The sequence below is a fragment of the Arachis duranensis genome, chromosome 8, assembly GCF_000817695.3.
Source record: "Arachis duranensis cultivar V14167 chromosome 8, aradu.V14167.gnm2.J7QH, whole genome shotgun sequence".
NCBI lineage: Eukaryota > Viridiplantae > Streptophyta > Magnoliopsida > Fabales > Fabaceae > Arachis > Arachis duranensis.
Window position 1 is genome coordinate 5,678,137 of NC_029779.3, and position 12,590 is coordinate 5,690,726.

The window sequence follows — 12,590 nt, forward strand, 5'->3', positions numbered from 1 at the left end:
TACCTGAAATCACAGAAAAACACACAAACTCATAGTAAAGTCCAGAAAAGTGGATTTTAACTAAAAACTAATAAAAATATAATAAAAACTAATTAAAACATACTAAAAACATACTGAAAATAATGCCAAAAAAATGTATAAATTATCCGCTCATCAGAGGGTCAATGACAAGAACGAGATTGTCAACGGCGAGAGTGTCGACAGCGAGAGTGAAGAGAGTGAGTGGGGGCAACGATGGTGAGCTTTGGAGGCAGGGTTTCCACTTCGACGACGGTGCTTGTGGGGATGAGGGTTTCTGAAAGGGGATGAGGGTTTCTGAAAGGGGATGAACCTGCTTGTGGATGTGAGTGATTTGAAGGGAATTTTACTTAGTGTATGAGTTTGCTTGTGGAGGGAATGAACAAAAATTTTACTAAGTGTGAGTTTATTTGTTTTCAGAAGAAAGAGGAAAAAATTTCACTAAGTGTTAAGTTTTTTGTTCTAGATATATTAGGCATCACTTTAAAAATGAACCCAAAATTTAATAAATAGGCTACCCTCTAAAAGCGTCTCCTTTGATACAAAAAGTGAACCTATAGATATCAACCTACGGCTACGCTTTATAAGTGATTTCTATAATACCTAAGGCTACACTTTTTAAATGATGCTGGAATTGTGTATCATTTTCTCTTATAAAAAGACAACATGTGTATGAATAGGCTACGCTTTTCAAATGTAGCTTAAAAAAGTGTGGCTGAATGGGCATTTTTCTTGTAGTGATTTGATGCAAATCAAAAACTTTTGGGACAAAATTGAAACAAAATAAAACTTAGAGGTATTTTTAAAACTTTTGCCAAATTTCGGGGACAAAAAATATACTTTATCCTTATAAATATCTGTCTTTTTATATAGGATAAATGCTACATATTCATATTTTTTGTTAATCAAGTCCAATCAAATTTGTCTAAAACAACAAAAATCAGTTATGACTAATATTATTCTAAATTTTATTGTTTAACTTGGTTAGACTTAATTTATAACAAGATTTGGATGTATAGTATTTCTTTTACATATATATAAGTAAATACTTATTTAAAAATTTACTTCTTATACAATTAGAAGTCAATTCTTATTGAAATTTATAGTTGAAAAAGTTCTTTCAATTAATGTAGTTGTTACAGAAAAAAATTAAAACTAATATAAAAAAAGATAAATAACATTATTTCGAGTTGATTTCTAAAAAAAACACAAATTTCATTTAAATTGAGAATTGATCATTCTAATGACATCTGATATAAAATTTTTAAATTGACTATGAAGTACAAAAATTGAATAAAAAATTATTATTGGGTCAAATTTAATAATTTAATAGGGGCAAATAAATATTATTATCATATACAACTTAAAAAAATTTCAAATCGTAGTAGGGGCGATTGCCCCCACACTCATGTACATACATCCGTCCCTGAACGCAGCCTACGTTTATGAAATGGGCAATATTTAACTTTTTTTTGAAACTCAAAAACGCAGCTTGCGATTTAAATTGTCAGAAACTTTTTTTTTCAAAAACTTCAAAACGCAGATTGCGTTTTATATAGAAAAGAATATTTTAATCGAGAGTCTTGCCTATAAATACGAAACACAATTTATTCGAAGTTCATCACTTCTACTCCTATTCCTCTTTCTTGCATATATTTCATAGTTGTGAGTTTTTTTTGGGCAATTAGTTGTGTCAAAAAAGTCGGGTTAGGTGAAGTTGACGTTATAGAAGGTATTGCAAATTTGCGAGTGTATTATACCAAACACACACGAAGGAGTGACTTTTGTTTGTGAATGTCTATTTTCATTTCCTATTCCATGCACCATAAGTTTTGTAGAGTTGTAAAATGGTCTTTGTGATAACATACAAAGTCACCATTTGAAAATGGTGAGCAACATCTTTTACAGGAATCCTATACAAGTATTTGGTGGACGGATACAGTTTCAAATAATGTTCATCACTGATGACGCATGTATGCAGTAGATGTTCTGTATTTATTAACAAACCTAATTTCACGTGCCGATGATAGAGCTGTACGTTGAGTTCGAACAACATATGAGGCTGGACGCAGTTGGCGAGGAGGTCAATGTTGATGAGATCGGGGATACAAATTGGAAAGAAGATAACAACGACAGTGAAGAGGAGTTCGAAGCCAACTATAAAGTCGATGACGAAAACGATGACGAAGACCTGACAGGCAATTCGGCGGTGCAAAATGAAGCGGATGCGATTGTAAGCCAGCACCCCTTTGGTGTTTCGTCTTTTATGCGGACTTTGGATCTCGAAGCCATGCATGCCCTAGAATTTTCTAAGTATGCAAATATGGGTATGTTATTATTTTTAATTAAAGTTATCACTACCATTTATTTTATTTTCCTTGTCTAACTAACGGTAGTTCGCATGTCGTAGGTGAAGGCAATGTTGTGGCAGAAGATGATGAGTTTAGTGTCGGAATGGAATTTGGTTCTAGAGAGTCGCTGATATCTGCAATCAAAAGCTACACTATCTCTAGAGGAGTTGATTACACTGTGTATGAATTTGAGCCGCAGACATTCTATGCAAAATGCAAGGGTTATGGTGCAAGGTATGATTGGCTTATCCGAGCTAACTTGATTCAAAAGAAAGGTTGTTGGGAGATTAGGAGATACAATGGCAAACACACGTGCACCATGGAAACGAGTTTACAAGATCGTGCCAAGTTGGACTCAGACACAATTGCAGATGCTATTAGGCCATTGGTTGAAGCAGACTTGTCAATAAAGGTGAAGTCTATTATTGTAGAAGTTCAGTCCAGGTTCAACTACACTGTAAGTTACCGCAAGACTTGGTTGGCAAAGCAAAAATCTGTCGCAAAAATTTTCGGTGATTGGGAAGTTTCTTACCAGACTCTGCTAGTATGGTTGAAAGCAATGACTATGAAGATGCCAAGGTCTTGTATTCAAATAAAAATAGTCCCCGTTTACCGTGAGAGTGAGGAGGTTCAAGGTGTAAGAGTTCTTCATCGCGTTTTTTGGAACTTCTATCCGTGTATTGTAGCATTTAGACAATGCAAGCCATTGGTACAGGTTGATGGCACACATCTGTACGGAAAATATAAAGGTGCACTTTTAGTTGCGGTTGCACAAGATAGGAACCAAAACATTGTGCTTATTGCATTTGCGATAGTCGAGGGTGAGATGGCAGACGCATGAGAGTTTTTTCTAACCAATTTACGGAGATATATTGATACCATTGATGGTGTGGGCATTATTTCTGACCGCCATAACTCCATTGAAGCAGCAATAGCTCGTAGTAACGGTGCATGGTCACCACCAAGAGCATGGCACATGTTCTGCGTCAGGCATATCGGGTCCAACTTCTTAAAGAGGTTCAAGCCTCCATATTTGCATAAACTCGTAGTTAACACATGTATTTGAATTCGCTGTTATGGTCTTATTCATAGTAATTTTGTAGCATCTACTTATGATTACTTGGTTTATTCTATAGGCTATTCTAGGACAAAAGAGGAGTACAACAAAAACTACCAAATGCTTAAAGAGTGGGGTGAGGCATATACTCAATGGTGCGATGAGTTTGGTGTTCAGAGATGGGTGTTGGCATTTGACGGAGGTCATCATTGGGATATATGACGACAAACTTGGTAGAGTGCATAAATTTTGTCCTGAAGGGTGCACGCAACCTTTCTGTGACTACCATTGTTAGGTCTACTCCTATCCACAACAAATTCACATATTCAGAATTTGCCACCAAAAGAGTTGAAGAAAGTTTTCGACGTGCAAGAAATATTGTCATCAATCAGTTCGACAGACGCAATGAGATGTTTGAGGTTCGCAAAATATAACATGGTTCCATTACAATGTTAACCTTGCGCAACGATACTGCGATTGTGGCCATTTTTAGGTCGAGCGACTCCCATGTCGCCACATTTTTGCATGTTGCGCTAACTAGCGTCTTGATTGGTAAGTATATGTGCATGACGTGTACAAGATGTCTGAAATTTGCAAGATCTACAGAAGCGATTTGTTCCGATGGGTGACCCATCTATGTAGGCTAGATATTGGTGCAAAAATTTTACAATCCACAAACTAACCGGTAAGTGCACCGGGTCGTACCAAGTAATACCTCAGGTGAGTGAGGTCGATCCCACGAGGATTGATGGATTAAGCAACAATGGTTAATTGATTTACTTAGCCAGATAAGCAGAAAAGAGTGTTTTGGTATTCAAATAGCATTAAACAATAATTAAGAATTTCAGAATACAAACAGTAAAGAAGTTATGAAATATATATGGAGAAAGAGTTAAGGTTTCAGAGATATCTATTTTCTGGGTTAATTTTTCTTATTAATTTATTTTAATCATGTAAGATTTAATTCATGGCAAACTATATGTGACTAGATCCTAATTCCTTAGATATTTCAAGTCTCCTCTAAAATTCATTAACTGCCAATCCCTTGATCAATTAATTCCAATTAGAAGCTGCATGATCAAATTCCAGTTTGTATGCCACAAAAATTTTAATTACCCAAAAATAAGGGGATTATATGTCACGTATCCCGTTAAATCCAAATAATTAAAATTTAGAAGAAATTATTTTCAAGCTGTTGTTCAAGTAAAGAACTTTTCCAAGTTATACAAGAACATAATTAGAACATGGGTCATACTTCTGTTCCACCCAAATTCATAAAATAAAGAGCAAAAACAATTCTTGAATTATAAATCAAAACATGAATTAAAAGACAAAAACAATAGAATCAATCCATACAAATAGACAGAGCTCCTAACCTTAACAATAGAGGTTTAGTTGCTCATGATTCAGAGAAGAAAATAAGGATTCAGGTAAATTGTCTGAGATGGAATGTAAATTTGTATAGAATTCCCTAATAGAATCTCCCGAAATCCCCTAAAGAAGAAAAGTTCTCCTTTTTATAACTAATTCTAATTAATTTTAAAATCTAATATCTAAAATTAAGATAATATCTTTTCCTATATTCAAATTCAAATTTGAATCAGAATCAATTAAATAATCCACGCCTTGTAACGTAGGGACCACTTGGCTTCACTAGATCCGCGCTTAACTTGGCAGAGAGCTGCGCCTTACTTGAGTGCCAAAATGGGGCCCAGAAATCACCCCCAGCATTTTTTTGCGTTTTCTGCACGTGGCACACGTCATGCATACGCGTCGATGGTCTATTCTGCGTGTCAAATGTACGGGTCAAGTACGCGCACACTTCACCGTTCAAATCTTCAAATCCCGCGTACGCGTCATCCACGCGCCCGCGTCACCATGGAACGCTCCAAATCACGCGCACGCGTCAGGTACGCGTGCGCGTCGCTCCTCGCTGTCCTCTCCTTTAATTCTTGTGCAACAGAAACTCCATCAAATCCAGCCGAATGCTACCTAAAATAAACAGAATTTCACAAGACTCAAAGTAGCATCCACAGTGGCTAAAAGACAATTAATTCTTGATTAAACTTAACAAATTAAATGCAAATTCATTAGAAAAAGATAAGAAAGATGCTCACGCATCACAACACCAAACTTGAATTGTTGCTTGTCCTCAAGCAATCAAAATAATACAGGCTTAGGATGTGAATTTGCATGAGAATGAGAGTTCGATTAAACTCAAGTCTATTCTTAAAATGGGATTTATTCATTGTAATTTTGAACAGTTTTGGTATCTCACTCTCCTTTGAATAAGAGGAATGTCAGTGTCATTCGGAATTAGAATCCGAATCATATTATGAATTCTCTGATCTTTATACTCTAGTTTAATCCTTGAACACAGCATGATTTTCTTTAATTTATTTTTCTTTGGTGCTTTGCACCTTGAGCCTAGCCATGACTTTAAATGTTTTGTCTCAAGGATTACTTGACACAGAAACACCACAAGCACTTGACTGGGGAACTCTCTTTAAGTTCTTATTTTTCTTCCATTTACTCGCCGACAGTGGTGCTCAAAGCCTTTAGCATACTCTGTTAAACGCACTTGGTCTCGACTCTAAGTGTTCTGTCTCAAGGATTACTTGGCACAATCACACCACAAGCATATGACTAGGAAAACAACTCTTTGAGCTTTTAATCATGTCTGACCTCCCTAGTCATTGATGCTCAGAGCCTTGGACCTTGCTTTTATTATTATATATTTTTTTCTTTTGCTGTTTCTTTTGCTTCAAGGATTAAACTTTTACTTATTTCAGAGAAGTCATAAAAATTCTCTAAATTCTTGTTCCTTATACATCAACATCCTTTGATTCAAATTCAAATATGCACTATTCATGTCATACATTCAAAATCACAAATAATACCACCACAATTAAGTGAATAAGACTACTCTTAAAATTAGACTCAATTTCTCAATCAATACATCACTTCTTTTTTTTCTTTTAAGATTTAAGTTCAGTGAGTGGTGCGTAAAACATTTTTTATTTTTTATTTTTTTTACTAAAAGTACTAACGATTATGCAAGCAATCAAAGCAATAGAAAACAGAAGACAACAACATAAGAATGGAGGAGAAATAGAATGAAAGGAACTCAACCACCTCATTTATGCTGGTGGTCATCTCATTCCTTCATGAAGAACATTCTTCTCCCTTTCGTGCTAGACAGAAGAGCCATAAGCAAAGCGTCAATACCAAACTTAAAGGTTTGCTTGTCCTCAAGCAAAGAAGAACTACAAATAGAGAGAGACATAAAAGCAATTAATATGATGAAAGAAGAAGAAAAAGATAAAAGAACAAGAGAAAATTAGGATTTGGGAGGTGGATGATTTGAAATCAGGCACCAAGGTGGTTCAATTGGGCGTCGCATGCGACGCGTACGCATGAGGCATGCGTATGCGTGGATCGCGCGAACCTCAAGCGAAGCGTACGCGTCAGGGATGCGTACGCATGGACGGCCAGGATGGGAAAATGACATGTACGCATCGGGGATGCATCCGCGTGGTGGGGCTTGTGCGCCCAGCATAGTTCCAGCCCCACACCAGCATAACTCTTTGGCCAAACACCTTTTACGCCAATTTTACTCATCCACGCGTACGCGTGGAGTGCCAAAATTGTAATTGACGGGCACGCATCATGGACGCATACGCGTGATCCAATTTGTGCGCAAGGCACACTTCCTTCGCCACTCCCGCGCAACTCTCTATTCACTTTTATTTTTCACACACATACATATGACGCGTACGCGTCAGCGACGCTTGCGCGTCGTGTGCTCATTTTTTTTTTGAAGTATCTGGTTCCTGTTCAAAAATAGCTACTTGATCAGAAAAATAGTGAAAACTCAATAAAAATCAAATAAGAAAGAAAACTACTACGACGAAAAAACAATTAAGAATGAAAAGGAGCGATCATACTACGGTGGGTTATCTCCCACCAAGCACTTTTAGTTAAAGTCCTTAAGTTGGATATGTGGTGAGCTCTTTGTCATGGTGGCTTGTGCTTGTACTGATCCAGGAATCTCCACCAATGTTTGTAATTCCAATGGCCACCAGGATTCCAAGCTAGGCATATAACGCCTTTGAGCAAGTTGAAGCAAGTGACAAAGCCCCAAGAGTGTTGATTGTGGGAATGAATTCCAGGGTCCCAAACCTTGCTTTTACACCCGTCTTCTTGTGGATCACCATTGTTCCCACCGGGTGGCAAGCAATCTGAATTCTCACAGAGACACCTAAATAACCTTCTAAACCCATTCAATTGAGCTCTACACCAATCTTTGTACTTCAATTTGGAGCATGCAACCATATTGAACCTTGCTTGACAACTCTTGCCACTAACCGTCTTCCTCTTACTCTTAATGCCACAAAGAGCTCTAAGTTGACCATCCATTTTCAGTAGCCCATATTCAAGTGGGAAAGTAAAGGTTAAGAATAGGAATTTTTACCCACTTGAATGTTGTATTGAATGGTGATGGCTTTGGAAGAGGTCTTGCATGCTCTAATCCCTTGTGTTCTTCTTTGAATTCTTCTACCTCTTTGAAAGCTTCCTCAATTTCAACCTCTTCCTCTTGGTAGCTTTCTTCTAATTCAATCTCTTCTTCATTTCTTACCAAGGGCATGGGAGGTTGTGCATCTTCCTCTTCTTCCATATGTGAGGGTGGAAAGTTCTCTAATTCACTGGAGTATAAACTCCTTTGATTGGTTTCCTTACTTTCTTCCATAGGATCTTGCATTATATCTCTTGAGAAGGAATTTGCTTGTTCCTCTTCCTAGTTCTTGATCATCGTCTGCACATATTTCTCTACATTTTTGACACTTGTCTTTATATCATGTATGAATTCTTTCATGAGAAGTTCAAGATCTGATGGTATTTGAGATGAATAAGGAGATGGTGGCTCTTGGTATGGGTAGAAAGATGACGGTTCTTGATATGGATAGAAAGATGATGGTTCTTGATATGAATATGGAGATGGTGGTTCTTGGTATGAAAATGGAGGTGGTGGCTCTTGATAGTTGGAACATGGAGCATTGAAGTTTCTTTGGTTTTGACTTTACCAACCAAAATTTGATAGTTCATCCATATACCATAATATGAATCACTACTCGGGTGTGAGTAGTAACCCATGTGATCTCTCTCCATTATTTTTCCTTAGCACAAAACACCAAACAAAATTAAACATACCATGTGGTAAACAGGAAAGCAAAGAAGACAGAACAGAATTTTTTTTAAAATTTTTTAAATAAAATTTAAATTAAATTAAAACTAAAACACTTAATCTAAGCAATCAAACAACTGATAGTTGTTAATCACAGTCAATCCCCGACAACGGCGCCAAAAACTTGGTGCAGAAAATTTACAATCCACAAACTAACCAGCAAGTGCACCGGGTCGTACCAAGTAATACCTCAGGAGAGTGAGGGTCGATCCGACGAGGATTAATGGATTAAGCAACAATGGTTAATTGATTTACTTAGTCAGACAAGCAGAAAAGAGTGTTTTGGTATTCAAAGAGCATTAAACAATAATTAAGAATTTCATAATGCAAGCAATAAAGAAGTTGTGAAATATATATGGAGAAAGAGTTAAGATTTCAGAGATATCTATTTTCTGGGTTGATTTTTCTTATTAATTTATTTTAATCATGTAAGATTTAATTCATGGCAAACTATATGTGACTAGACCCTAATTCCTTAGACCTTTCTAGTCTCCTCTAAAATTCATTAACTGTCAATCCCTTGGTCAATTAATTCCAATTAGAAGCTGCATGATCAAATTCCAGTTTGTATGCCACAAAAATTCTAATTACCCAAAAATAAGGGGATTATATGTCACGTATTCCGTTAAATCTAAATAATTAAAATTTAGAAGAAATTATTTTCAAGCTGTTATTCAAGTAAAGAGCTTTTCCAAGTTATACAAGAACACAATTAGAACATGGGTCATACTTCCGTTCCACCGAAATTCATAAAATAAAAAGCGAAAACAATTCTTGAATTATAAATCAAAACATGAATTAAAGAACAAAAATAATAGAATCAATCCATACAAATAGACAGAGCTCCTAACCTTAACAATGGAGGTTTAGTTGCTCATGATTCAGAGAAGAAAATAAGGATTCAGGTAAATTGTCTGAGATGAAATGTAAATTTGTATAGAATTCCCTAATGGAATCCCCCGGAACCCCCTAAAGAAGAAAAGTTTCTCCTTTTTATAACTAATCCTAATTAATTTTAAAATCTAATATCTAAAATTAAGATAATATCTTTTCCTATATTCAAATTCAAATTTGAATCAGAATCAATTAAATAATCCATGCCTTGTAACGTGAGGACCACTTGACTTCACTGGATCCGCGCCTAACTTGGCAGAGAGCTGCGCCTTACTTGAGTGCCAAAAGGGGGCCCAGAAATTACCTCCAGCATTTTTTTGCGTTTTCTACACGGGGCGCATGTCACGCGTACGCGTTGATGGTCTATTTTGCGTGTCACGCGTATGTGTCAAGTACATGCACACGTCGCCGTGAAAATCTTCAAATCCCGCGTACGCGTTATCCACGCGCCCGCGTCACCATGGAATGCTCCAAATCACGCGCACGCGTAAGGTACGCGTGCGCGTCACTCCTCGCTGTCCTCTCCTTTAATTCTTGTATTGCAGAAACTCCATCAAATCCAGCCGAATGCTACCTAAAATAAACAGAATTTCACAAGACTCAAAGTAGCATCCATAGTGGCTAAAAAACAATTAATTCTTGATTAAACTTAACAAATTAAATGTAAATTCACTAGGAAAAGATAAAAAAGATGTCCACGCATCAGATATGAAGGAGCAAAGGTGACCACCAATTGGACATTGAAGCGCACGACAAAAGAAAGACCGAAGTAAACCTGCTACTTGAATGAGATAGATTCGCGGGATATGTATGGTTCTTGCCGGTGTACTATATGAACGAGAGGGACATAGCCATAGCTGATGTCCTTAGTGCGCAAGTCCAAGCTCTGCTAGAGGTCAATAGTGGTTAAGCTCTTTACGTGTTTATGCATTTTAAACTAGTCAGTAACTTTTATGTAACTTTATATGACCTATTTAACTTTTTATGTAACTTCATTACCTATTTTAAACTAGTGTGTAAGCTTTTTATGTATTTGTGCAGTTTATTTATGTATGCGTTAAACATTGAATAATAAATACGAAATTAGATAAAAAGTGCAACAGACTAAACTCAAACAGAAAAATACAAGAACAAAGCTAAATATACAATAATAAATACGAGAATAAATAGAAACATCTAAATATACAATACGAGATACAACACTGAAAGCTAAACTCAAACAGTATAAGATAAACTGCAATAGGCTACTTCTTTGACGCCTTCTTCAAATACTGAGATGGGGTGTATTTATTTGAGGGGCGCAGTCTGTGTCCGTAAATTATACGGATGACCCTGAGACATACCAGCATCCAGACCACCGCCAACTTAGAAGCATCAACACCTAGCATGTTGGCACCGCCAGTGTCAAACAAACTGGAACCACTCATGCCCGGACCACTCGCTCCACCATAATCATACACATCCCCTAATTGCAGTGTATTATAGCGGCCATAACTCCACATGTTAACCCATTCACTGTTCATGTCTTTTCAGTCAGGTTTTGTGGGCTGGTCAACCGCCTGCAATGATCATCACCAATCTGGAATACTGGGTCTGGTTGAAGCTGTTGCAGCCTAAATTGTCGTCTAACTTGGTCTGTTGGATGCCACTCTATATACTCGAATGACACTAACAGCAACTTTGTCGAGCACATAAACAAATTTATGGCGAGGTCATCCGGAAGCACCACTGCCATATACGGCCGCCATATAAACTGGACATCAGTAACCACGAGACCGATTAGTAAAATTATTATTCTAAATAAGCAGCTTAACATAAATTGTTAAACCTTACATCGTTGACTCCCATGTCATCGAGTTGTTGCCTAAACTGTGTCGTAGACTTTTGTGTATATCTTTCTAGCCGGCGCCAATGACTCTACCTAGACAAGATTAGAATGATTGTAATAAGAACAACAACAACAACAATGACAACGACGACGACGACGACAACAACAACAATAATAATGATAATAATAAACAATACCATTGTGCAAGTAGAACACCAACATCGATGAGCTCATTGCGAAGAATAGGCGCCAGGAACGGCATACACTTCTACGCCCAAAAAAAAGTAGAATGAGTGGCCCATCCATCTCTTTAAAGTTATATCGTGATGCATGACAAAACGATATGTATAGATGTGCCAGATTGGCTGCCCCCAACTGTATAGTGGAATCCGATGAAAATCTTGAAGTAGAGACAAAAACTTTGAGTTCAAAAAAGTGGTAGACTTATCTAGAAATACAACCGTACCGAGCACACAGAAAATGTAAGCCCGGATGTACCATTCAATGGACTCCTGCGTGTCACACGGTTCAGTGTCTCTACACCGCCGGACCCATGCAAGATTTACCTTACTCAAGACGTGATCGTCTAGACTGGGCTGACGACCAAAACAAGCGAAGCAGTTCTCCACAAAAAACTGATAACTGCTGTCCATTCTACCTGTGACGAGCTCCCTATTAACCGGGAGGCCAAGTATATGTGTCACGTCTTCCAGCGTCACAATTACTTCGCCGACTGGAAGGTAAAACGTGTGAATTTTCAGCCTCCATCGTTCCACCAAGGCACTCAGGGTGCAGAATGGCTTCTCATTTTGCTTATTCGTGAAACGTGATGAAACTCAATAAATGTTAGTGCCGCTACAGCTATCTCATTAAAAGTCTTTGGCGGATCAAATTTTATGAACAACAAAATCCTAATCGCCTGAAAAAAAAAATAATTATTAATATTATTTCATAACTATAATTAGTGTGAACAATAACATTAATAAAAATATTAATAATTTCTTAATAACCAACAACAACAATAACTATCACAATAATAATAATTTCTTAACAATAACAGTTAATAATATATCCAAGAAATAATAATAATAATAATGTTCATAGCTCATAACAAATAGTATTATAAAAAAATTACTATGTTATCCTAAACATTATTATAAAAATTTAATAATATACTAATCATAATAATAACTATTC

The 12,590-nt window shown here is 36.8% G+C and overlaps 1 protein-coding gene across 1 annotated transcript; it reads left to right on the forward strand.

Moving 5' to 3' along the window:
* The first annotated feature begins 2,041 nt into the window (after positions 1–2,041).
* On the forward strand, positions 2,042–3,648 carry LOC107460352 (uncharacterized). Its single transcript, XM_016078709.1, has 3 exons — positions 2,042–2,345; positions 2,429–3,190; positions 3,506–3,648. The coding sequence occupies exons 1-3, from the start codon at positions 2,042–2,044 to the stop codon at positions 3,646–3,648; spliced, it is 1,209 nt and encodes a 402-aa protein (XP_015934195.1).
* The last annotated feature ends 8,942 nt before the right edge of the window (positions 3,649–12,590 follow it).